Source organism: Protopterus annectens, chromosome 8.part0 (genome assembly GCF_019279795.1).
Source record: "Protopterus annectens isolate FY-2018-M chromosome 8.part0, PAN1.0, whole genome shotgun sequence".
Classification (NCBI taxonomy): domain Eukaryota; kingdom Metazoa; phylum Chordata; order Ceratodontiformes; family Protopteridae; genus Protopterus; species Protopterus annectens.
Window position 1 is genome coordinate 1,309,370,731 of NC_056741.1, and position 27,788 is coordinate 1,309,398,518.

The following is a 27,788-nucleotide window of genomic DNA, read 5'->3' on the forward strand; positions in this document are numbered from 1 at the left end:
GTTTCCCCTTGCTATTCATGGTCATAAAACCGTTTTAGTTAGAGGTTGTTGGCCTTTTTTGTTTCAGTGCGTGTTCCTTCTGAGGGTTGTGTGTGCTGTGCAGTTTACAAACTTGTTCCCACGTTTTGTGGTGTTGCGTGGCTGTGTCCTTTCTGTCAGACAGTGACTTATGCTGTGTTGGTTTTTGGTGATTGCTTCTTGGAAAATGTCCAAGTATTCCAAGGAGCACAGACCTTCAGGTTTTAAAAAGTGCTCTAAGTGCGGTTACAAGATGTTCATCACCGATGGGCATTCAATTTGTGTTTATTGCGTGGGAGCCATCCATCTGCAGGAGTCCTGCAGCTTTTGCCATGCTTTTAGTCCCAGAGTGCTCCAAGAAAGAAAGAATAAGCTGATTTTAAAGGGACTCTTGAATCCCTCTTTCGAAGAGGCCATGGATTCTTCTCCCAGTGCTAAATCTAAGACCTCTAAATCAAAAAAGAGATGTCCGGCTCCTTCAGTTTCCTCGGAGCCACCGGAGAAATTCACAAAACTGGCTTCAACCTCCTCGGCTCCACTGTCCTCGGGGCCGCAGGAAGTGTCAGTGTTGATGGAACCGGCGTCGGCTCCAGTTATATTGGAACCTCTTCGGAGCCGATCTCCCAGTCTTAGACCAGTTTCACCTGAGAGGAGATCTCCCTCCCTATCCTCCAAATCCTCCAGGATGTTGATAGGGTGGTACAGAGGCTCCTCCAGTCACTGGTTTTGGCAAAATTGTTTTCGTCTCCAGCCCAGTCGGCTCTGGAGCCCGTCATGACCCCCAACCCCTTCTTCGATCATTCCTTCTCCGAGTGCATCTCTGTCTTCGGAGTCAGAGGGTTCCACGCAGAGTGATGTTCCTAGGTCGGTTCCGATGGCCCCTCCAGGCCTATCGGTACCGATGTCGGCTCCAACCCCGTCCTCTCCGTCCACAAGGTTCGGGACTCGGGATTCTTCAGTCGGGCCCGAGGGGGACATCTCGGGACATGTTTCTGTTCCGAGTCTTCCGCTCGGTGCCTTGGCTCGAGGAACCCCGACTCCTGTCATGGTCTCGGAGGCTGGCCGGTCCTCGGACTCAGGGGGGGGGGCTGCCTTTGAGGCCATGCGGACTGCACTGACCAGATAGTCAGCTACATCATGCGGGGGTTGGTCATTCTGTCCCCCACCACTCCGGTGAGAGCCTCTGATCACCACCTATCCGTAGACAACGGAGCACCAAGGCCTAAGGATACCCCCACGAGTGGTCCCCAAGTTTCTGAGAGTCCTTCAGAGTTCATGCCTGAGGAGCCCCCTAGAAAGAAAACATGCAAGAGGAAGCACATAGACTCCCAGGATGAGTCTCTCACCTCGGCTACGGACTCGAGGAATTGGAGTGGGTCCCCCAAGTCATCCTCTGATGTTTCCTTCTCAGACATCCTGGAGATATTGAAACAAAGAGGTGACTGGCCATCCAAAGCCCCCTCCGAGGAGTCTGTCTTCCTTAAGGCCTTTGGTGCTCAGCCCTCTGCCTACTGAGTGTCCCCACACTTCGACGAGCTCCTAGATTTAATTTGTCGGAGGGTGTGGGAAAACCCTGATTCTGTGGAGCCCGTACACAGGCGTCCCAACAAGTTTCTTTCTGCTCCCCCGGGTAAGGAGTTTTTGTCCAAAGGAGTCCCTGTGGGTGCCATGGTGGTGGCGGCGGCCACTCAGAAGGAAGTAGCAGAGACTTCTTCCTCCGTCCATCCTCCTAACAAGGAGTCTAGGACCATGGACCGGTATAGGAAGCGTACCCTCTCGTCAGCAACCTTTACATTACGATCACTGAACTATCTGTCTCATTTCACTCTGCTCCAGAGCGATGATCTCAAGGAGTTAGGAGATACTCTTGCGGGTAACGTTCCTGAGTCGGTGGCCCAGACAGTTAACGACCAGGTGTCTACCCTCAATTCCATCGTAGACTCCTCCATACGGCTCATCTCATATGCAGCCGATGGAGCGAGTGGGGCAGCAAGCTCAGGAGTCGCCCTTAGAAGGCAAGCCTGGATGCGCCTTTGTCATTTCACGGAGGCCTTCAAGTCTTCTTTCTCTGACGCCCCCTTTGATGGTTCTTCCTTGTTTGGAACCAAAGTGAAAGACACCCTCACCAGGTGCAAACAAGAGGGAAAGACCCTGTCTGCTGCTGTAGGGGTCCATTTTTCCCTTCTCTCTAGGCCTTACCCCAAGGCCTAGCGGGGTGGGAAGATGTGGTTCAAAAAGTAAGAGTTTTTTTCGTGCCGCACAAGGTGTCCCCCTCCAGAGGCAGAGGTTATTCAGGGATACGCCGCCCTAGAGGCAGAGGGGGCCCCCGCAATTCGGGAGACCGCGATTCGTTTCACAGATCTCCCTACTCTCGTTCCTGAGGGAGTGCCCTGCTGTGCTTATCCGGAGCTAGTCGGGGGTCGAATTTCATTATATCCGGAAGCCTGGAAAAGCATCACCCAGGACCGATGGGTATTACAAATAATTTCCGGAAGTTATGTCATTCCGTTTATGTCAGACCCCCCCTTCAGTCAGAAAAATCCCGGACGTTCCACCCAGTCAAAGGGATCAAGCAGCCTCAGAGATTTCAAAGCTGCTAGGAAAAGGAGCCATCCAGCGTGCCCCCTCAGGCCAAGTTGGATTAGGGACTTACTCAAGTTTCTTTTTTGTGCCGAAAAGAACAGGGGACCTGAGACCCATATTAGATCTCATCCAACTGAACAACTATGTACAGAAGTCCAAGTTCCATATGATCACACTACAATCGATTCTCCCATTGTTGGGAGAGGAGGTATGGATGTGCTCCATCGACCTCAAGGATGCTTACTACCATATCAAAATGGACAGGGCATCCAGGAGTCACCTACGCTTCTGGCTGGGAGCCAGTCATTTCCAGTTTTGAGCCCTGCCCTTTGGTCTCACCACAGCCCCCAGCGTGTTTACCAAGTGTATGGCGGTGGTGACTGCTCACTTGAGACGTCAAGGATTCCAAGTGTTTCCGTATCTGGACGACTGGCTCCTTACCGCCCCCACCAGGCATCTACTGATCCAAACCAGGGACGCTACCATCACTCTATGTCAACAGTTGGGCATAACACTAAATTGGGAAAAATCTGCCTTGTTGCCCTCACAGCGTGTCATCTTTATAGGTGCAGAATTAGACACCGTTCAAATGCGAGCATTTTTACCGCAGGAAAGGATCAGAGTCTTACAGCAACAGATACACGCCCTGATGCCCCTGAGGAAAGCAAAGGCAAGATTGGTTCTTCAACTCCTGGGGACCATGGCAGCAACAATTATGTTGGTCCCTCTAGCGAGATTGCACATGAGACTTCTTCAGTGGCTTCTCTTTGCTCAATGGTCTCTCCAAAATTTCCACTTTCTCACCCCATTTTTCTCACGGACAGATGCAAACAGGATCTCAGTTGGTGGCTTTGCACCAACAATTTAGACAGGGGAAAGCCCTTCGTTCCACCCATCCCGGTTGCCACAGTGACCACGGACGCCTCCCAGATGGGGTGGGGGGATCATTATCTTGGCAGGACATTCCAAGGCACGTGGCAAGATCACGAGATACATCTGCATATCAACGTCCTAGAGGTGAGAGCGGTGCTACTTGCGTTGCAGACACTTCAAAGCTTTCTACCTCTAGGGATGATTGCAGTACACTCGGACAACATGTCAGTAGTGTGGTATCTAAACAAGCAAGGGGGAACCAGATCTTACCCCCTGTGCAGAGAGGCCATGCGAGTGTGGCAGTGGGCAGTATCTTCCCAACGGTTTCTGGTGGCAACGCACATTCCGGGGAAGTCCAACTTGATAGCGGACAGACTAAGCAGAGCTATTCTGATGCCTTATGAGTGGTCCCTGAATCGTCTAGTTGCAGAACGAATCTTCAGCAGATGGGGTCAGCCTTGCTGCAACCTTTTTGCCAGCCCACTCAATGCCAAATGCAGCAGCTACTTATTTATTTATTTTATTTTATTTATTTATTGCAGTTGGTTTACCAGGATAGTCCATTGGGCCATAAAGAACCCGTTTTCAATGGAGTCCTGGGGAGAAAAGCTCCACAAAGAAAATGTACATTCAACATTTGACAGAAAAAATGTAGGTACAGAGAGTTAATACAATGTAGACAGGATACAAGTGAAAACTTATCAAATATACAGTAGCAGTCATAACAGTTAATACATTGAGAAGAAAAATACTAGTAATCGAACAAATGTTAAACATTATACAGATTAGAGAACAAACATAGTAGCTATATAAAGTAGGATGAGATATTGGAGCATGAGCATTCCCACTGTGATGCTAGATGTGAAAAAGAGACTTTTGATAGGGAGTTCCAGAGGAGGCTGAAGGACAGAAGGCTTTTGCCTGGGGGATGAGTAGGTTTGTGCACTTCTAGTAGATTTTGATTATTTGACCTTAGAACTCTGTTAGGTAGGTGCATTTTAAAGGCAGAGGAAAGGGAGGGACAGAGGAAGGGTTTTGAATAAGTTTATGGGCTAGGGTTAGTTGAGTATAAGATAGTTGGTTGGGAAGTTCTAGCCATTTTAGTTTATGGAGGGATAAACAGTGGTGTGTGGAGGAGTTATGGCTGGTGGCTAATTTTGCAATTTTATTATAGCAGGAGGTAAGCTGTTTTAACAAGGACTGAAGATTAGTTAGTAGTGGGGCACCATAGAGTAGGGAGGGATTTTACTGGCAGATGATAAAGCATGCCAAGTTTTTGATGTGTTTTTGATGTTTATTTGCAGGTGAGAATTAAATTTGAGTTGGTAAGTAGTTTGGTCTCTGACACTATTTCAAGAGGTGAGTTGTTTTGACTAGTAATTAAGAATGTATTCAGGTCGGGACTCTAGAAGGAGTAAATAACATTAGTTTGGTCTTGCTAGCATTGAGGGCTAGATGATTACTTAGCATCCATTGCTCTGTGGAAGAGAAGGCATCTTGAGTAAGTTTTGTAGTGTAGTGATAGAAGAGGCAGAACAGATGATAGTTGAATCATCTGCATATTGGATGATGCTAGAGTATGGGATTGATTTGTGGAAGTCGTTAATAAAAATATTGAAGAGAAGAGGACCGATGGAGCCTTGTAAGGAAAGTGGAGGTGGCTTTACAGCTTGGTTTCTGTTAGATAGATAACTAGAGAACCAGTTCAAAGAGGTGGAAGTTAGGTAAAGATTGGAAAGTTTAGTTAAGAGCAGGCTGTGTGAGATAGTATCAAGGCTTTGGAGAGGTCAAGTAAGGTGGAAACAATTTGTCCAGAGTCTTTATTTACAATTTCAAGGAAGGAGAGGAGGGCAGTCATAGTGCTGTGGTTAGGTCTGAAACGTGCTGTGTGGGAGTTATAAGATGGTTGTCTAGGAGGTGAGGAAGGAGTTGAAGATGGACACATTTTTCTAGGAGTTTTGAAATGGGTGCCACCTTTGTGTAGAGGTATAATAAAGGCTTGTTTCCAGATTTGGGAACTGTACATTCTTAGGGAGTCGTTAATTAAGAATGCTATTAGGTAGTAGAGCTGCTAATTAAGATGCTAATAGGTAGGCAAGAGTTTCAGCTGTCAGAGCATTGGTACATGGTTTCAATTTCTGAAGTAGTTTCTTTATAGTAGATGTAGGTATGGGATTTAGTGAGAAGAGGGTGCAGCCAGGAGGTAGATGAGGATAGAGTTTCATGAGAAGAGGGGTAGAGGAGTTAGTGGGTGGGGAGTAGGGTATAGAAGTAGAGAGAGGGGTGGGTGAGGGAGTATTGGATAGCAGGGAGGTGTTGGAGAATGAGGAGGTCAATTTGTAAATAGAGTCAATAAAGAAAGAATTAAATTGTGTCGCTAAATCAAGTAGTGGAGCATTTGGATCTGGAGAAGGAGTATCTGGTTTGCTAGGGTGGAGGAGAGTAGAGATCCCTTTCCAGAATTTTTGAGGGTTGTTTTTATTATGGTTTTGGAGTATAGAGAAGTAGTTTATCAGAAGTAATGAGTTTTACTTTATTTCGGAGCATTTAAGGAGTGGTGCTGTCTTGTGTTTTGGTAGACTTTGTCTCTCTGTCTCATGGTAGCACTGATTTAGTTTTTATTCTTTTTGTCCGTAAGGGAGCTTGGGAGTCTAGTAATTTTAAAAATGTTGAGTTAAAGTGTGAGACAGCATTGTCTAGGGTAGTGTTTTTAAACAATTCCAGTTAATTGCTTGTAATGAGCTTGAAAAGGTTATTGGGTTGAAGTTTTTTTGGTCACGGATAGTAATGTAGTTGTGGGTTCGTTGGAGGATAGTGGGTATGTGGTCACCAAGTGGGTCGGGAAGAGTGCCACTGTTGGTGAAATAGTGAGGATGGGAGACTAGAATCCAATCCAATATACTCCCATTGGGGGGGTTTTGGCGAGGGTGAGTTATGGAAGGGATCAGTTGTGAGAAATTGTAGAGGTTGATGTTAATAGGATTTGTAGGAGTCTGGATAAGGGACCAGTTAATATTTACATCTCCTAGGATTATGGTTTCATTACTAATGTTAGTGGATAGCCAGGAAAGGATAAGTTCGAGTGTTGAGATATTATCACCTGGGGATATAAAGGAAGCTATACATATGTGTTTATGCTTATTGATTTGTAGTAGGGTGAGGAGAAGTTCGTTGTTAAAGTGTGGAATAGGTTTGTTGTAGGGAGTAACTACTAGGGAAGTAAATAGGAGGGCTACCTCCACCTCTTTATGAGGTCTGTCTTTTCTTATGATGGAGTAGTTTGGAGGAACAATTTCAGAGTCTTTAATGTGTGGTTTTAGCCAGGTTTCTGAAATAGTCAGGATGTCAGGTTTCATGAAGGTTTGGGACTTTGTTTACTATGCTTTGGGAATTTATTTGTAGCGGTTATAGTGGTGGGGCCTGGATTTGGATGGATGTCTCCAGATTGCTAATCAGGTGTAATATGGAGTTGTTTAGGTGAGTAACTAGCAAGGAGATGAGATTGGGTTCTTTTGTGAAATGAAGGGCTTTGCTAGTAATTGTGGAGATAGGGTAAGTATGGCAGGAGATAACAAAAGAAGGAGGTTTTCTGAGGGGTATAAATTGGGGAAATAAGAGTATGAGTGTGAGAAAGGTGAGTTGTGGGGATTAGTTATGTGAAAGGGTTGGAAGTGGATGGAAATTGTGGGCTGAGAAAGATGGTAGAAAGAAGATAAGGTGAAGAGTAGTAATAGTGAAAGGAAGAGGAAGGAGTGTTTAGAGAGCATGATGGGAAAGAGTTAATAGAGTGGTAGTATTAAAATAGGGAAGTATGGTATATAGGTGATAGCATGTATATAGGAACTTGATGTTATCTAGGTAGTAGTTAGTGTATGGAGAATGCAAAGATTGGAGAGGGTGTGGTTTGGGAGTGGGAATATAATGCAGTTGGTTATGCAGGATAATGATGGGAAGTTGAATAGAAATTGGTTTGGAAAAAGAGGGTGTGGCTTTGGAAGTGGGATACTGATTGGAGTAGTGTGGCAGTGGGTGTGGTGTATGGAGGGATAAATGTAGATGTACTGGGGGTGGGTGGGATTTGGGGGTAGGGTAGGGGAGCCAAAGGAGAAGAATGTGAGGAAGACAATCAGTAGAAGTGGTAGTCAAAGGTAAGCTTGCAGTGAATTGTGAGAGGAAGGAAACTGAGGGAGAAAGGAGTGGAGGGTGGATATATGGATGAAGGCAAGTAGGAGAAGGTGAGAGGTTTTATAAGGGGTAGAGGGGTGTTTAAGGAGGAGTGAGGACAGATGGATGGACCTGGGAGAGAAGCACCACTCTGGTGGTAAGGACCCAGAAAGAGAGATATCAGGTAGAAGGAAAGGCAGATATCATGGACCAAGATAGATGGAGAAATATAAAAGGTAGAAAGGGGTATAGTTACCCAGTGTGGGAGAGAGGGGTTGTGGCTGCTGGCTAGCCTGGGCAGGGTAAGCGACTGCGACCTGGTGTAAAATGTTTATTATTACTACAAGGTATTAAGCAGTACACATACTTTACTAAAGTCTTGTTAGAGCAGTATGACCTCTTAGTTGGTTTTGCAAGAGTCCTTTTATGGGTTCTTGGCAAGAGCCTCTGGGAGGCACTGTTTAGAATAGGAAGCTAGAAGAAGCAATGGAGAGAGAAGACAAAAAAAAAAAAAAATTATGACAACAGTTAATGTAGAATCCTCCAATTATCAATTGAGGGCATTAGCGACATTTACAAACATGCCAAATAAATGACACAGTAGAGCCCCAAACAGCTATTGCAAACCATGTGCTAATAACGCTAAAACAGTTGTGCATATAATGAAACTGAAAGTAGTGATAACAAGGTACCACTTACCAAGCAACTAGCACAGTTTAATATAGCATAGTGTATATTTACAAGATTGCATCCATACAAGCTACATGTGCCTATTTAGTAATCCACTATAAAATAACAAACACAACCTCCGACTGCACACAGTTAATTGATTGCATCAGTAGAGGTTACTAGTACATCATTCTTGGTAACAAAACACTTATCAGACTGCACAGCACTTTAATAATTATTGCAGCAGAAACTAAGACACAAGTCCCAGATGCACCTTGCAGCAGAAAAATACTTAGGTAGGATTTAAAGCAGCGAACTATCCCACTAATTGTACTACTACCATACAGAAAAAGCCTTTATTGACTAGGCTACATGGAGTTTAAATTTAGATTTAAAGCAGCGTAACTATCCCACTAATGGTACTAAAAGAAAACCACATGTAAAGCGTCCTATTGACTAGAAGCGTGTAGGCGGAAAAATACATGAAGCTTAAATGTAGATCTAAAGCAGCGTAACTATCCCACTAATGCTACTAAAAGCAAACGCATGTAATTTAACTGTAGAACAAGCCAGCAAGTAAAACAAAAGCACAGTAAATAAAAAGCCCAGTTAGCAGTGGAGTCCGTTAAACAGGCTTACATTCACAATACATTCTGTTCATTACATGCAGACGCTCAAAACACGTAAAGCGCCCTAATGACACAAAAATACATAGAGTTTAAATGTAGATTTAGAGCAGCGTAACTATCCCATTAATGTTACATTCAGACGCACAAAAACACATGTAAAGCGTCCTAGTGTCTAGGGCTTAGAAGCGACAAAAATACATGGATTTTAAATGTAGATTTAAGCAGCGTAACTATCCCATTAATGCTACTAAAAACAAATGCATGTAATTTAACTGTAGAACAAGCCAGCAAGTAAAACAAAAAGCACAGTAAATAAAAAGCCCAGGTAGCAGTGGAGCCCGTTAAACAAGCTTACATCCAGGCGTGGACACAGGAGCCGGGGATGCTCAGCAGCCGGGGGACCAAGATACAGAGTCTAAGATGGCGTCTGCATGGAAGTGGGGACTATATAAACTAGGAGCGGAAAAAGGCGGAAAGGGAGGAGTAAGTGGGCAGGGAGGAAAGGGAAAGTACAGTGGGAGCAGAATACACTCCGGAAGTCCTATGGGAGACACCAGGTCAAGATGTAAGACAGAGAGGAACTACAGTGGGTAGAGAGAAAGGGGAGATTACAGTACTAGTAGCAGGGTCACACCAGGAATAGTCAAATAGGAAAGGAGTAGTTTAAGGGAGACAGGAAATGAGAATATTGGGACAGAAGCCAAAGGAGAAGAATGTGAGGAAGACAATCAGTAGAAGTGGTAGTCAAAGGTAAGCTTGCAGTGAATTGTGAGAGGAAGGAAACTGAGGGAGAAAGGAGTGGAGGGTGGATATATGGATGAAGGCAAGTAGGAGAAGGTGAGAGGTTTTATACGGGGTAGAGGGGGGTTGTTTAAGGAGGAGTGAGGACAGATGGATGGACCTGGGAGAGAAGCACCACTCTGGTGGTAAGGACCCAGAAAGAGAGATATCAGGTAGAAGGAAAAGGCAGATATCATGGACCAAGATAGATGGAGAAATATAAAAGGTAGAAAGGGGTATAGTTACCCAGTGTGGGAGAGGGGTTGTGGCTGCTGGCTAGCCTGGCAGGTACCTGGTGTAAAATGTTTATTATTACTACAAGGTATTAAGCAGTACACATACTTTACTAAAGTCTTGTTAGGAGTTGTGCTCAGGGAGCAGTATGACCTCTTAGTTGGTTTTGCAAGAGTCCTTTTTATGGGTTCTTGGCAAGAGCCTCTGGGAGGGCACTGTTGGTGGGTTAGAATAGGATAGGCAGGAGCCTAAGCTAGAAGAAGCAATGGAGAGAGAAGACAAAAAAAAAAAAAAAAATTATGACAACAGTTAATGTAGAATCCTCAAGCAAGCGAGTACACCATACTTAAAAACAATTATCAATTGAGGGCATTAGCGACATTTACAAACATGCCAAATAAATGACACAGTAGAGCCCCAAACAGCTATTGCAAACCATGTGCTAATAACGCTAAAACAGTTGTGCATATAATGAAACTGAAAGTAGTGATAACAAGGTACCACTTACCAAGCAACTAGCACAGTTTAATATAGCATAGTGTATATTTACAAGATTGCATCCATACAAGCTACATGTGCCTATTTAGTAATCCACTATAAAATAACCAAACACAACCTCCGACTGCACACAGTTAATATGAAGTAGACATTTTCCTGATTGCATCAGTAGAGGTTACTAGTACATCATTCTTGGTAACAAAACACTTATCAGGAAACCCAAGTTCACTGCACAGCACTTTAATAATTAGGCGTTTGCAGCAGAAACTAAGACACAAGTCCCAGATGCACAGCTTAATTACAAGCGCTTGCAGCAGAAAAATACTTAGGTAGGATTTAAAGCAGCGGAACTATCCCACTAATTGTACTAAAATACATGGAGTTTAAATTTAGATTTAAAAACTATCCCACTAATGGTACTAAAAGAAAACCACATGTAAAGCGCCCTATTGACTAAAATACATGAAGCTTAAATGTAGATCTAAAGCAGCGTAACTATCCCACTAATGCTACTAAAAGCAAACGCATGTAATTTAACTGTAGAACAAGCCAGCAAGTAAAACAAAAGCACAGTAAATAAAAAGCCCAGTTAGCAGTGGAGTCCGTTAAACAGGCTTACATTCACAATACATTCTGTTCATTACATGCAGTAATGACTAGGCGTTTGTAGCGACAAAAAATACATAGAGTTTAAATGTAGATTTAGAGCAGCGTAACTATCCCATTAATGTTACATTCAGACGCTCAAAAACACATGTAAAGCGCCCTAGTGACTCAAAAATACATGGATTTTAAATGTAGATTTAAGCAGAACTATCCCATTAATGCTACTAAAACAAATGCATGTAATTTAACTGTAGAACAAGCCAGCAAGTAAAACAAAAGCACAGTAAATAAAAGCCCAGGTAGCAGTGGAGCCCGTTAAACAAGCTTACATCCAGGCGTGGACACAGGAGCCGGGGATGCTCAGCAGCCGGGGGACCAAGATACAGAGTCTAAGATGGGGGCTGCATGGAAGTGGGGACTATATAGACTAGGAGCGGAAAAAGGCGGAAAGGGAGGAGTAAGTGGGCAGGGGAGGAAAGGGAAAGTACAGTGGGAGCAGAATACACCGGAAGTCCTATGGGAGACCAGGTCAAGATGTAAGACAGAGAGGAACTACAGTGGGTAGAGAATTACAGTACTAGTAGCAGGGTCACACCAGGAATAGTCAAATAGGAAAGGAGTAGTTTAAGGGAGACAGGAAATGAGAATATTGGGACAGAAGCCAAAGGAGAAGAATGTGAGGAAGACAATCAGTAGAAGTGGTAGTCAAAGGTAAGCTTGCAGTGAATTGTGAGAGGAAGGAAACTGAGGGAGAAAGGAGTGGAGGGTGGATATATGGATGAAGGCAAGTAGGAGAAGGTGAGAGGTTTTATAAGGGGTAGAGGGGGGGTGTTTAAGGAGGAGTGAGGACAGATGGATGGACCTGGGAGAGAAGCACCACTCTGGTGGTAAGGACCCAGAAAGAGAGATATCAGGTAGAAGGAAAAAAGGCAGATATCATGGACCAAGATAGATGGAGAAATATAAAAAGGTAGAAAGGGGTATAGTTACCCAGTGTGGGAGAGAGGGGTTGTGGCTGCTGGCTAGCCTGGCAGGTAAGCACCTGGTGTAAAATGTTTATTATTACTACAAGGTATTAAGCAGTACACATACTTTACTAAAGTCTTGTTAGGAGTTGTGCTCAGGGAGCAGTATGACCTCTTAGTTGGTTTTGCAAGAGTCCTTTTTATGGGTTCTTGGCAAGAGCCTCTGGGAGGGCACTGTTGGTGGGTTAGAATAGGATAGGCAGGAGCCTAAGCTAGAAGAAGCAATGGAGAGAGAAGACAAAAAAAAAAAAAAAAAATTATGACAACAGTTAATGTAGAATCCACACCATACTTAAAAACAATTATCAATTGAGGGCATTAGCGACATTTACAAACATGCCAAATAAATGACACAGTAAAAACAGTTGTGCATATAATGAAACTGAAAGTAGTGATAACAAGGTACCACTTACCAAGCAACTAGCACAGTTTAATATAGCATAGTGTATATTTACAAGATTGCATCCATACAAGCTACATGTGCCTATTTAGTAATCCACTATAAAATAACCTGGCGGAAACACAACCTCCGACACACAGTTAATATGAAAGTTGTACATTTTCCTGATTGCATCAGTAGAGGTTACTAGTACATCATTCTTGGTAACAAAACACTTATCAGGAAACCCAAGTTCAGCAGAAACTAAGACACAAGTCCCAGATGCACAGTAGGTAGGATTTAAAGCGGAACTATCCCTAACTAATTGTACCACGACTTACACACATAAAAGCGCCTTATTGACTAGGAAAAATACATGGAGTTTAAATTTAGATTTAAACTGTCCCACTAATGGTACTAAAACCACATGTAAAGCCCCCATTGACTACGCGGCTTGTAAGGGAAAAATACATGAAGCTTAAATGTAGATCTAAAGCGCGAACTATCCCACTAATGCTACTAAAAGCAAACGCATGTAATTTAACTGTAGAACAAGCCAGCAAGTAAAACAAAAAGCACAGTAAATAAAAAGCCCAGTTAGCAGTGGAGTCCATTAAACAGGCTTACATTCACAATACATTCTGTTCATTACATGCAGACGCTCAAAAACACGTAGCGTCCTAATGAATGACTAGCGTTAGCGACAAAAAATACATAGAGTTTAAATGTAGATTTAGAGCAGCGTAACTATCCCATTAATGTTACATTCAGACGCAAAACACATGTAAAGCGCCCTAGTGACTAGGCGCTAGCGGCAAAAAATACATGGATTTTAAATGTAGATTTAAGCAGTAACTATCCCATTAATGCTACTAAAACAAATGCATGTAATTTAACTGTAGAACAAGCCAGCAAGTAAAACAAAAAACAAGCTTACATCCAGGCGTGGACACAGGAGCCGGGATGCTCAGCAGCCGGGGACCAAGATACAGAGTCTAAGATGGCGTCTGCATGGAAGTGGGGACTATATAAACTAGGAGGCGAGAGGAAAGGGAGGAGTAAGTGGGCAGGGAGGAAAGGGAAAGTACAGTGGGAGCAGAATCAGGTCAAGATGTAAGACAGAGAGGAACTACAGTGGGTAGAGAGAAAGGGGAGATTACAGTACTAGTAGCAGGGTCACACCAGGAATAGTCAAATAGGAAAGGAGTAGTTTAAGGGAGACAGGAAATGAGAATATTGGGACAGAAGCCAAAGGAGAAGAATGTGAGGAAGACAATCAGTAGAAGTGGTAGTCAAAGGTAAGCTTGCAGTGAATTGTGAGAGGAAGGAAACTGAGGGAGAAAGGAGTGGAGGGTGGATATATGGATGAAGGCAAGTAGGAGAAGGTGAGAGGTTTTATAAGGGGTAGAGGGACAGATGGATGGACCTGGGAGAGAAGCACCACTCTGGTGGTAAGGACCCAGAAAGAGAGATATCAGGTAGAAGGAAAAAGGCAGATATCATGGACCAAGATAGATGGAGAAATATAAAAAGGTAGAAAGGGGTATAGTTACCCAGTGTGGGAGAGAGGGGTTGTGGCTGCTGGCTTGGTGTAAAATGTTTATTATTACTACAAGGTATTAAGCAGTACACATACTTTACTAAAGTCTTGTTAGGAGTTGTGCTCAGGAGCAGTATGACCTCTTAGTTGGTTTTGCAAGAGTCCTTTTTATGGGTTCTTGGCAAGAGCCTCTGGGAGGGCACTGTTGGTGGGTTAGAATAGGATAGGCAGGAGCCTAAGTTTACTAAAGTCTTGTTAGGAGTTGTGCTCAGGGAGCAGTATGACCTCTTAGTTGGTTTTGCAAGAGTCCTTTTTATGGGTTCTTGGCAAGAGCCTCTGGGAGGGCACTGTTGGTGGGTTAGAATAGGAGTTTACTAAAGTCTTGTTAGGAGTTGTGCTCAGGGAGCAGTATGACCTCTTAGTTGGTTCAAGCTGATCCTCCCACAGGGGGAGTCACCCAGGGACGCTTTCGTTCACGATTGGCCCTCCAGTCTGCTTTATGCTTTCCCTCCGTTTCCCTTGCTATCAAAAGTGATTCAGAAAGCGCAATCCTTGGGAAGCAGAATGATTCTGATTGCTCCACACTGGCCTCGTCAAATCTGGTTCCCCTTTCTCCAGCCCTACATTGTGGACACTCCTTGGATTCTGGACCCAGAACCAGATTTACTGACACACATGTCTGGTCAGTTCCACCCCTCTCTGATGACCCTCTGGTTGACAGCCTGGCTACTCCACTTCCATCATTAGTTAGGCTTCATCATTTTTCACCAGAGGTAGTTCACATTTTATCTTCCTCTCATAAGCCCTCTAGTAGGAAGATTTATTCCAGCAAATGAAAGAGATTTTCTATTTGGGCGCATACCAAAGTAATTGATCCTTACACAGCCCCGATTGCTTCAGTCTTGGAGTTTTTGTCTATGCTTTTCCATCAGGGTTCCTCGTCAGCTACCAGTAAAGTTCAATTGGCAGCGATCTCTAATTTTCATGTTGCTAATGAGCCTAGTCTCATGGCTCACAGACTCTGTAAGGCTTTCCTAAAGGGTCCTCTATTACTCCATCCTCCGGTCTCCGAACCCATCATGCCCTGGGATCTCAATTTTGTTCTACAAGCCCTTACTTCACCACCTTTCGAGCCTGCAGCTACCTGTGATTTGAAATTCTTGACCTGGAAAACAGCCTTTTTAATAGCAATCACTTCAGCCAGGCGAGTTTCAGAAATTCAAGCCCTTTCTATCAAACCTCCATACTTGATCTTCCATAAGGACAGGGTTTCTCTTAGACCAAACCCTTCTTTCCTTCCTAAAGTGGCTTCCGTATCTAATCTTAATCAATCCATTGAGTTGCCTGTATTCTTTCCTCATTTTTCAAACAAGGCAGAATTTAAATTTCACTAATTGGATGTACACAGACAGTTACGTTTCTATCTGCACAGAACAAAAGATATCCGAAAGTCTGATCAGCTATTTGTCTCCTTTTTGGAAAACAAAATTGGGTCCCCTGTCTCCAAAATCACCCTGTCCAGATGGATATCTAGTTGCATCTCTTTCGCCTACTCCGCAGGAGGAAAAGACCTGCTGTTTCCGGTCAAGGCTCACTCTACTCGGGCTGTTTCTACATCTACAGCCTATCAAGCCAGATTGTCGATGGATGATATTTGTGCTGCAGCTACTTGGGCTTCTCCTCACACATTTGTTACTCATTACAAATTGGACGTGGTATCTAGGGGCAGGTCGTCCTTTGGTTCCACAGTACTCAGGAGTATTTTCCTATGAGCCACCCAGGATGTAGGTGCTAGGGACGCTGTCCCACGGGTAAGAATGTAGGCGAGATTGGACTACATAACATCAAGAAGTTATGTACTCACCATAACTTTCAATGTATGTAGTCCATCTTGCCTCACATTCTTACTTACCCCTCCACCTTCCCCCTTCCTGGAGGATCTGGAGGTTAGGTGTCTATTTACAGAGTTCCCTTCACTTTTAGCTTATTCTTTTTTACCTGGATGATGTGTATGCATGGGGTATGAATGAGTGTTCGCAGCAAACTAGATCTGGGGATATGAAGCAGTGTGCAGCATGGGATACCTGCTTAGCCCAGCCAATAGAAGACTTTGAGCTAGAAAAGTTTGGCCGAGTCGGAGCCGATATTTGGCTCCGAACCCACAGGTAAGAATGTGAGGCGAGATGGACTACATACATCGAACGTTATGGTGAGTACATAACTTCTTGTTATTTTACCATGCATTCCACACATGCAGTGTAATCGAGCAGTTCCTTGGCAGCATCAGCATCTCCTATAAGGTTTCCATACCTCTCCACCATACCTCTGAAACTGTTAACCACAAGACATCTGGACACAGCCACAAATAAAGGGGGAAGAGAAGAAAAATAGGGACAGATTTTAAATATTGCTCTTAAAAACTTAGAAATTTGCTTGAATAACACCGTTTCTGTTAACATGCATTTACCACACACGCACACGCAAACATGCACACGCACACAGTTACTTGTCAACTGTACAGATTTTTGCAGAATGTCCTGATTTTTGCCTCATATTTTGGTCTGTTTTTCATAAAATTGTGGTTTTCTGGCAAATCATTGACAAAGTAAGTAAAAATAACTCTACTCCATTTCATCAGATGATTCTATGTATTCTAACATTTTCTGTATAATTATGCTCTAAGTATGCAATACCACTGGATTATATACTGTATACAATGTGTTAATACTTTCTTTATGTAACTATATGTGGAGTTTTTCTCCCCGGGCCTCCACTGAAAATGGGCTCTTCTCAGGTCCAGTGGACTTTCCCGGTAAACTAATGCAATAAATAAGTAAATAATTATTTAAGGCTGAAGTCAGAAAATATAGACAGACATTTGCGCTTCAGACTTCATACCCTTCAGAAAACTCATGCTAGTGCAAAACCTGTTCTATCAATTTTCTAATTTTGTAAGAGCAATATTTAAAAAGTGCCCCTATTTTTGGGCCTTTGTCTCCCCATTATTTATGGCTTTCTCCAGATTTCTTGCTCTAGGAGGATGACGGGTATGACACACACACACTGACAGCAATCAAGTGATACCAATAAAAATCTCAACAAAGGAACAAAAATAGAGACGGATTTTAAATATTGCTCTTATACACTTAGTTCTATAATAGCTTACATATAAAGCTTAATATGCTGTGTTGTCTTCATTTTACGGGTCAAATATGTTTTGTGGCTCCAGATAAATTTTATTTGGTAGGAGAAAGGCCAAAATGGCGCTTTTGATAGTGAAAGTTGCAGACCCTTGGTCTAGAGATACATTTTCTATGGATTCTGTCTTCCTAAGCATTATTACTTGAGAAGAAATATGATGTGTTGAGAAAACCCACACAAACATAGAAAGAATTGTAGACTAGCACCAAGATAGCAGCATGGTCTAGTGTGCCTCTTAAGTATGCCATCTTTCCATGGAAGGAGTTCCATTCTAAGCTGAAATAGCAAATGTAAACCAGCTTGGCTATATTTATACTTTTTTAAGGTTCCCCTCCCCCTGCTGAAATTAGAATAGTAACATTTGATCTGACAAGCCAGATACTGGCACCTAAAGCCAGCATATTGCCCAAGCTTACTGTCCAGCAGACTATTGAAAATTTTTGTTATAAAGCAGGGAGTGACTGCAGGCTGCATAATTTCAGTAGACCCATCAGCTCACTAAGCTAATAGTGAGGCAGGCAGATGGAATACTTAAGTTATTACTTCTTCCAAACTTCACACTTAACTACAAGTTCATACGACAAGGTTTTTCTGTTTGCTTAAATCAAATACGTTTTCCACGTCCTTGGGTAACTCTACACTCACATATCTATACACGTCAAAGATATTTACGGGGCAAGTAAAAATCATACTTAAAGTTGCCTAACAAACTTCACTGAAGGGTAGCATATCTGAGATGTTAAGGTTCCAATAAAATGCTGATCTCTGAGTATTCATGTATTACTTTAAAACTTTCAAACGATTCTTGTCTGGATGATAGATCTGGATAATGTGATCACCTGTGAAGCATGAATCACTAAGAAGCTCCTCATGTGAAATATTAGTGCCTTATTTCCTAGGAAGTATTTCTCAATAGATAGAATTTGCAGTACAAATTTACTTGTCTCCTGAGCCAGTGATGACTTGCCACATTTTATAATGTATATTGCCACTTTGGGCATCTACTGTGGTGCACAGTATCCTCAAGATAGGAGAACACCGATCACAGACTGCATGCTGTGGCAGGGCTAGCCACTGAATGGTGTAAAATATGGCTGTAGGTAATTCGGTCTTGTTGACTAATGTCGCCAAAATGGGCAGGGGTAGTTACCGGTGATAAGGGGGTTGAGGACCCAGCCTACTCTGACTTATGCCATAGACCCTTGCTAATAGTGGGAGGGGGTATATGTGCCTCTGTTGGCTAGTGTGTGCCCGCCATAAAGCCCAACAGCCCTGGGTCAGTAAGCTACTGGCTGGCCATTGTCTAGTTACCCAGCCTTGGATACCTGGGATAGCTCTGTTGAACGAAAGCTAGACATAAATCCAACCAACCTGCCAAACATGAACTGAAAATTGCTATGCTTAATGTAGGTTCGCTGACAGGATGCAGCTTGGAAGTGGATGAAATAATGATATGGAGGAGGTTGGACGTCCTATGTATCCAAGAGACAAAATGGTAGGGCAGAATAGCAAAGCCACTTGGCTTGGGATGCAGACTCTACTACTCAGGATGGGGACAGGCTAGAAATGGTGTAGGAATTGTGCTTGGAGAAAAGCATCAGAAGACAGTGAGGGATATCATCAGAATTAATGACAGACTCTTGGCAGTCAGACTCCAGTGTAATGATAGGGCAGTATTCATAATCTCTATCTATGCCCCACAGCAGGGTTGTGACAGTGAGGAAAAGCAATGGATATGAGGACTGCCTGGGTCTGCATGGGTGGGGCAACAGGAATAAAGAAGGAGAAGCCATTCCAGACTTCTGTCTTGCAAATGGCTTGATAGTTGCCAACATGTGGTTCAGAAAAGAGACTGTCACAGGATCACATACAAGAGTAGCCAGCATGCAACTCTGGTAGACTTCCTCCTAGTAAGGAAAAGGCACTGGGGTAGAATCCATGATTGTAAAGTCGTCCCAAGTGAAACAGTCTGCCCACAGCATAAACCACTAGATGCCACAGTCCGCCGAAGCAGTGGTCAGAGAAAGCTCTAAGGTCAACAGAGACCAGACTGAAGACCTGGAGGCTGACTGGAGAGAAAGTACAACAGTTCAAGGAATTACTCAGGACTCTAGCACCCCAAGAAGATGAGGAAATAGGTGGAGCTGAACAAGAATGGCAGTGCCTAAAAACAGCATGTATTAGGACTACAGAAAAGATATGTGGCCGAGCCAGGTATGGAAATAAGATAAATCAGGAAAGCTGATGGTGGAATGCAGAAGTCAGGGAAGTCATCAAAAGAAAGTAGTAGTGCAGGAAGAAGTGGGAGATAGAAAAGACTGACCAAGCTAGGAAGGACTACTGGTTGGCTAACAAAGAAGTTAAGAAAGAAGTTGCAGTAGCAAAGAATAGGGCATCAGATGCACTCTACCAGCGTCTGGAAAGTGACTTACTAGATGGCACAAAGAAACTACAGTATATAAGGTTGCAAGGCAAAGAGAAAGATAAAGAAGATAGTCAGAGACCCTTCATAAGGGATGCCAGCAGCAGCATGCTCACCAGTCCACAGGACATCAAAAGCAGATGGAAGGAGTGATTCTGGGACATTCTGAATGAAGAAAACCCTACAGAAGATGTACTGCCCCAGAAACAGCCTACGATGAGAGAAGAAAAGAAGCCCACCCTAGAAGAAGCAAGAACAGCACTAAGGAAAATGAATTGAGGGAAAGCAGCAGGCTCAGATGAGGGCACAGCAGATATGATAAAGATGCTGGGTGAGATAGGGGAGAAATGGCTCCTGATGGTACTAATAGCAGTGTGAAGAGAAAGGCATATCCCAGATGACTGGATAATAAGCATACTTGTACCAGTGTACAAAAACAAAGGGGGCATCCACATCTGTAGGCAGTACTGAGGCATCAAACTCCTATCACACTTCATGAAAGTACTGGAGAAGGGTGATTGATAAATGGATATGCAGAGTAGTAGAATATAAGATGGGAGATGAGCAGTTCGGATTCAGATCAGGATGCAGCACAATTGACTTGATGTTTGCAGTGAGACAAATACTTGAGAAAAAGCTAGAGGTGAGGAGAGAGTCCAAATGGGCATTCCTAGACTTGGAGAAAGCATATCCATGTCTGACCCAGCTCTGTTAGAATTGCTACATCTAAAGAAATCCAAATCCCTCCGTACCACATGCTCCAGAGACCTCAGCCTCATTACCACAATCAACAGAACATGCTGGAGGCACAGCTTCATAACTCAGAGACCGCCCATGCTATGGAATAGACTTCCCATACATGTCAAACAGAGCAGCTCACTGGCCCTCTTCAAGAGAAATCTTGATGAGTGGATGGGAAATAGAAAATTCACCCCGGGGATCACTCCAGTGGCTCTACTCGACAGAGGCACTGGGAAGTAAGGTCAGGTGGCATGATGCCAGTGTAAATCTATGGGCTAGGCTTGTAAAGGCTCCAGGGCCATTAGCCTAGTATACACCTATGAACCTATGATGGCTTAGCTTTGCTTGTCAGCATAGTGGTTTTGGCTTAATGGTTAAGATCTTTACCTCACAGACACTAGGTGTAAGGTTTAGATGTTCTTCGTGTTTCACTGTTGCAGTTGTCACATTTGGGTTATCTGCTTGCAGTAGCCCTCAGTCAGCATGATTGACAAAGTCTTGGGTCCTGCGTCGGTTGCTGTCTCTTCTTCTGTGACATCAGGTCGTCAGGGGTATAAAACATGCAGCCGATGCCATTACATCAGTCTTTCTTGCCGTGCTGTGCCTGAAGCAGAAGCAGTTTGCAAGTGCCGGTCGGCAGACTCCTGAAATTTTCGTTTTTGAGTTTCAGAACCAAAGTCTTCAACTAAAAGCTAAGTACCCCTTTGGGGAAACTTTTTCTAGCTCTAAACTGATGTCAGTAAAAGTAAATAATTGCATTTCTTGTGGAAAGCAAATACCCAAGATTTTCATTTGTACTGTATTCCTTGCCTAGACTCTGACCACGACGTACCTCCCTGTCAGTTTTGTGCCTTATTTAAACCACAAACTATCCGCCGTCTGTATATTTTTGCTTCTAAATATTTTGGTGCTCGGTTCAATTATCCAGATATGTCTTCGGTAAGCTGTCAGACTACCGACATTCCGGAAAAAAAACGCAAAGATAAAGATAGAGACAGGCTGCCTAGGTCCAAAGCTGCCGATGACGCTTCTCATAAGCCAGTCGCCAGTTCGCCGTTACTCAGTGAGGTGCTTTCGCAGCCCCTGATACTCGCTACTTCAGATTCGCAGGCCTCTACTGAGACCCATTCTGAGTCCAGTATGCCGCGAGATGCTATAAATGTGGAACCTGCAAATGTCTCTACCTTGGATGGGTTCGGAGCCGCTGTGCAGGCACCGGCTTCTGAGGGTGTATTCAGACCTACTGACTTGCATGTTAAACCGATGCCATCTTCTTCAAGGCCTAAAACTCGAACCATGCCTAGAAAACTGATGCCCAGACCACATGGTCAGGCCTCTATGCCTAAAAAACAAATGATAAGAATGGCTGAAGACCTTATAACTTTAATCAGGGAAGCCAACCTTCCCCCTCCAAGAGACCTAGGACTGAGTTTGCCTATATTACTTCTGACCAGGATTCTGAAATTTCTGTTTCCTCTGATGACCAGGATTTACCTTTATCTACCTATGAGGATTCTGTTGCTGCGGACTCTATTCCCTCTGCTTCCCCCTGGAGGATTTCTCTTTTGGTTAAACCTTGCATACTCTTGGGGAGCATTTTCATTGGGAAAGTCAGGATTTCTCTGATTCTAAAAAGAGGCTTAGGGATTTCTTACTCCTGCCCCAGCGCAGGCCTTTTAGCTATCCCTCCTGTCCTAGACATTGTTGATGATGCCTTTTCGTAATCTAGCTTGGCCCCTGACTCTCTACCTCCTGCTCCCAGAAAACCTGATAGATATTAAAGGGTTTCTGACTCTCACAAGTTCCTTTTTAAAAATCCTACTGCGGATCCTGAGACCATTTCACAGGGATCCAAGGGCATTATAGCTACTACTGCCAAAAATCCTACCCCTTCTGATAGAGACTCCAGAGCGCTGGATAGATGGGGTAAGAAGGTATATACTTCTGCAACTTTGGCTGTTAGGGCCTTTAGTATCAGCAGCATATTATTGGATTGCTTAAACAGAAAATGATGTTGATTCCTGATTGTGCTGAAAATAAGGATTTACAGGATTTAATGCATTATGCTGAACAAGTTGGAAAACATACTTTGCAATGTGGTTTTGATTCACTAGAGGCATCTTGCAGGGCTGCTGTCACTGGGTCTGTACTTGGAAGGCATGCCTGGCTCAAGGAGCAATCCTTGCCAGATCATGTTAAAGCTAAATTATTGGATGCACCCTTAAATTAGGACCGCCTGTTTGGCAATAGGGCAGAAGTTCTTAAAAAGATGGAGGAAGAAGCTAAATCTATGCAAACTGTTAAAAGATTTCTTACAAGTAGAACCTCCAAGGTTTAGTAGGTATTGGCCTTCTAAGAACTGGTCCTTTCCTGCCTCTTCCAGGCCTTCTCAGTCCAAACCCAGACCCAGCAGAATACCCAGGCTTCAGTCCCAGGGTATGCACAGAACTAAGCAGTGGGGGGCCCCTCTCCCAAATCTGGGAGTAGTAAAACTCCCCCCTATGGTAAACTGTCTCAATGACTTCTCTTTAAAACTTCCAGGCACTTCTCAACTGACTACCCCTTTGGGGGGAAAGATTGCTCTACATGCAAAAAACTGAGAACTCATTACCCAGGACAAATGGGTTTTAAATATAGTGTCCAAAGATACAGATTTCACTTCCACATGTTACCAACCCCAAACTGTTGGCCAGATCTACCCCCAAATCAGTGGGCAGAGGCTCAAAATCAAGTACTCTCTCTCTTAAGCATAAAGAATATTCAGACTGTACCAGAAGAGAAAAAGGGGCAAGGTTTCTACTCAAGACTTTTCCTGGTACCCAGAAAAGACAATTCATGGCATCCTATCCTGGACCGGTCTACTCTAAACAACTTTTTGGTGATTCCAAAATTCAAGATGCTGACTCTTCACCAGTTGCTTCCTATGCTAGGCAAAGATGCCCGGTTGGCAACACTCGATTTAAAGGAAGCGTACTGCACATCCCAGTCAGGGAATCTTGCAGAAGATACCTACGCTTCAAAGCAGGCTACACGCACTATCAGTTCTCTGCACTACCCTTTGGCTTATCTACTGCACCCAGGGTATTCACAAAGTGCCTAGCTCCAGTCATTGCATTTTGCAGGCAAAGAAATATTCAAATATACCCATACCTGGACGATTGTCTAATTCAGGCAGAAAGCCAGGACATACTTTTGAATCACCTGGCCTTTGTACAAAGGGTGCTAACTTGTCTAGGGTACAACATAAACGAAAATAAATCACACTTGGTACCCTGTCAACAAATTATATTCCTGGGAGCAAGCTTGAATGCAACATCCCAGATGGCTTTCCTCATGCCAGAGAAACAAATTCATGTGACAACCTACTTCAAACTAGTGTCCACGAAAACCCTGCTATCTGCAAGGCAAATACTGCAAGCCTTGGGGTTCATGGCCTCTTTCATTCTTCTAATTCCATATGCAACACTGCATATGAGGAAACTACAATGGTGTCTAAAAAGCCTATGTTGTCAACATTCTCGGGATCTAGAAACAATGATTCCTATCATACCTTGCCTATGCCTAGAGTTCCTTTGGTGGGCAGTGGCCTGCCACCAAAACAAGGGACTTCCATTCACTCAACCCCCTGTCGCCCAAACCTTAACAACAGACGCATCAGACTATGCATGGGGGGGCTCACCTGGCAAGGAAGTGTATTCAGGGCAAATGGAACCCAAGTCAAATGCACCTGCTTATCAATCAAAAAGAAATGTTAGCTGTACAGAATGCTCTGACAGCCTTCAAGGACCGCATTTTTCCAGGACAATTAATGGTAAAGACGGACAACACCACTGTTATGTGGTACATAAACAAGCAGGGGGGTACCCATTCTTACCCCCTCTGCAGACTAGCCATGGCATTGTGGAACACAGCCTTGAGCTACCAAATGCATCTACAAGCTCAATTCCTGCCAGGAAAACTAAATACACTGGCAGACGGACTAAGCAGAAATCTAATGGACCCACACGAGTGGAAACTGGAACCAAAGATTTTCAACATGTTGACAAACAAACGCGGGATCCCAGATATAGACCTGTTTGCCTCCCCCCAGAACTACCAATTGGGCAAATTTTGCACAAGGACTCCCCACAAACAAGCTTGGAAAGTGGATGCTCTGTCCTTCAGCTGGAAAAACCTATCAGTTTATGCCTCTCCTCCTCTGCCTCTCCTCTCCAAAGTACTACTAAAGATCAAACAGGACAAACCAAAGATGATATTGATTGCACCAGACTGGCCACGCCAACACTGGTACCCCTCTTGCGCAGTGTGTCACTGTTGGCCCCATGGCACCTGCCTCAGACCCCTACCCTGTTGTCTCAGCAGGAGAACCGGATTCTGCACCCTCAGCTTCAAACCCTGAACCTAGCAGCCTGGCTAATTACCTAATCTCTTCTTTACCATCCCTCAGTAAACCAGTGATGGATATCATTTTAGAGGCAAGGAGGCCTAGTACTAGAAAATCTTATGTTGAAAAATGGAAAAGATTTTGTGCCTGGAACCAATCTCAAGGGATGAGCACAGCAGCGCCCAACTTACCTCAGATTTTGCAATACTTAACTGAGATGCTTCACAAGGTGCTTTTTTTCCTCCATCAAAATTCATGCCTCAGCCATTTCAGCTCATTATAACACAGAACCTCCCCTCTTCTCTCATCCACTGCTCAAGCAGTTCTTCAGAGGGGCCAAAAATTTAAGACCACCCAGGAAAGCCCCAACTCCAGCCTGGGATCTTAACTTTATATTGGAGAAACTCACTCTTCCTCCTTTCGAGTCAGCTGCTAGTGCAGATGTAAAATTCCTTTCTTGGAAAATGCCTTCCTTTTAGCAATCACTTCAGCAAGAAGGGTATCTGAATTACAGGCCCTTATGGCAGTGGAGCCTTTCATAATTTTTCATGCGGGCAGGGTGTCCCTCAGAACCAATCCCTCCTTCATGCCCAAGGTGGTATCCAGTGTGGCTCTTAATCAGTCCATTCACTTGCCAACCTTCTTTCCTAATCCACAGAACAAAGGGGAACAGATACTGCACTCCTTAGATGTGCACAGACAACTTAGATTTTACTTGGACAGGACTAAACCTCAAAGGAAATCTGAACAACTGCTGGTAGCATTTGCTGCAGGGGCAGAGAGGAAGGCTATTTCAAAGCAAATCATTTCTAAATGGATAGGCCATTACATTCTGTTCTGTTATAAGCACCATGAAAAACCTATCCCACAGGGGATCAGACCCCATTCAACCAGGGCTACATCTACCTCTACAGCCTTTCTCAGAGGAGACCCTACCTGGGACATCCTAGAAGATGCTACCTGGAGTTCTGTACATACTTTCATCAAGCATTACCATTTGCCAATTTTCTCTAAATCCAGAGCTGGCTTTGCCACTGCAGTCTTACAGGGTCTTATAGCTGGTCCTAATGCTATCTAAAATCCACCTCCCATCCTGAGCTTTGGGAATCTACCCAAAAATGATGACTGCAACAGTGCAACACGAAGAACATAGTACAGTTGTGTACACTTACCATCAATGTAGATGTTTGAGTGTATTCACTGTTGCAGTCCTGGTTACCCTCCCTCAAGCCCCCTGACTTTTTTTGGCTATACCTCTACTCTCCTTTACTATGCTTAAAAGCTTTTTGGTGTATTTGCTTTCTATTGAAGGCATATCCTTGTGTGTATATATATGTGTGTATATGTATGTGTATATACATATATATATATATATATATATATATCTATCTATCTATCTATATATATATATATATATATATATATATATATATATATATATATGTTTTATTGCTTCCCATTATGGGGGCACCTGACATCTGGGGCAAGAAAAACTGATGTAATGTCATCAGCTGCATGTTTTATACCCCCTAATGACTTGATGTCACAGAAGAAGAGAGAGCAACCGACGCAGGACCCAAGACTTTGTTAATCAGGCCGACTGAGGGCTACTGCAAGCAGATAACCCAAATGTGATGACTGCAACAGTGAATACACTGTAACATCTACATTTATGGTAAGTGTACACAACTGTACTTTCTGACCACGGGTTTTTGGGTAGGCTAAAAATGGTCTTTTAGTGCGGTTATCCTAGTTATTCGCTTATGGAGATATATTACCTTTCAACAGCCTTAGTTAAGTACTGCTGTATAGGAATGAGAAAGAGGACTGGAGGAACTCATTTTAAGTGTTTTTAATGTTTTTATTGAATAAACAGGTGAAGGTTTAAGACCAACAATATTATCTCCTCCAGTCAGTGTCAAAGTAGTTGAAGGTCAACCAGTCACCTTGTCCTGTGGTGCTGCAGGAGAACCTCAGCCAGTGTTGCGTTGGTACGACAGTCACGGGCCAGTCACAAGCCACCCATCTCAAGTCCTTCGGTCAAAGTCCAACAAGTCCTCTCAGAACAGAGGCAGAGCTGCTGTTTTGTTCCCCCACCATCTTACATTGTCTCAGGCTGGATCAAGTTCTCTCTACATTCGGGCTGTTGCTGTGGAGCATGCTGGAAAGTACATATGTGAAGCAACCAATGACTATGGCAAAGCAACAGCAGAAGCATTCCTCACAGTTGGTAAGCTGACCATTTTTTCTCCATTTCACTTTCTTGTAGCATGCCTGATTTTCCTGGTTATAAATTGATGGTCTCGTAAAGTATTTGAAGTTATAAACTTGTTTCAGAAGGATTTACACAGAAGCATAGAAGCTGGCAAATATGTGCATGGTGATGACATGGTCGAGTCATGCTTCTTTAGGGGAAGGTCTTGGCCGAAATTAGTAACTTACTGCAGTAACTCAGAAACACATATATATAAAACATATAACACTTTAAAAAGCACATGTATATTATTTTAAAAAAAATTTACTTAGTACATATTTTATTTATTTCATCCTATGTTTTATATATATATATTTCTTTAGCTTTTTGGAACAAGTTTTTAAAAGGAATTGGTGTTTCAATTATTTAATTATTTTGTTTAATTGATGAGTTAATGGATGGTATTATATAAAGGAGGTTTGGATATGTACTGGTCATCTGATGAAGTCGATTAACTTGACGAAAACGCTGTGTGTTCAATAGTTTTGGAAAAGGCGTTAATGGTGGTTTTATTTCACGTTCATCATCTGTGGCTTGAATAAACTTTTTACTTCTGAGGAGCTGAGTCCTGCGATCTCGCTTTTTGTTTTGGTTTCTGAGTTACAGTGGTTTTTTGTGGCGTTCCATGTGGAGGTGAATAACTTACTGCAGTAGTCAAGGAATCATCTGAACAGAAAGTGAGAGTTGGTACTAAGACTTGTGTAAAAAGCAAACTAAAAACATAACCTGCTTATTCCATATTGAAATGAGAGGGCTTAATCTGGATAACGAGAATGACAAAACAGTCA

At 43.4% G+C, this 27,788-nt stretch overlaps 1 protein-coding gene across 2 annotated transcripts in view; it reads left to right on the forward strand.

Moving 5' to 3' along the window:
* The window catches only part of CDON (cell adhesion associated, oncogene regulated), a 717,042-nt gene that overhangs the window by 426,885 nt on the left and 262,369 nt on the right, over window positions 1–27,788 (forward strand). For both annotated transcript variants that reach the window (XM_044080828.1, XM_044080827.1), the window contains exon 8: window positions 26,623–26,976. In XM_044080828.1, the coding sequence (XP_043936763.1) occupies window positions 26,623–26,976 (354 nt within the window). The remainder of the gene's footprint in view (window positions 1–26,622; window positions 26,977–27,788) is intronic.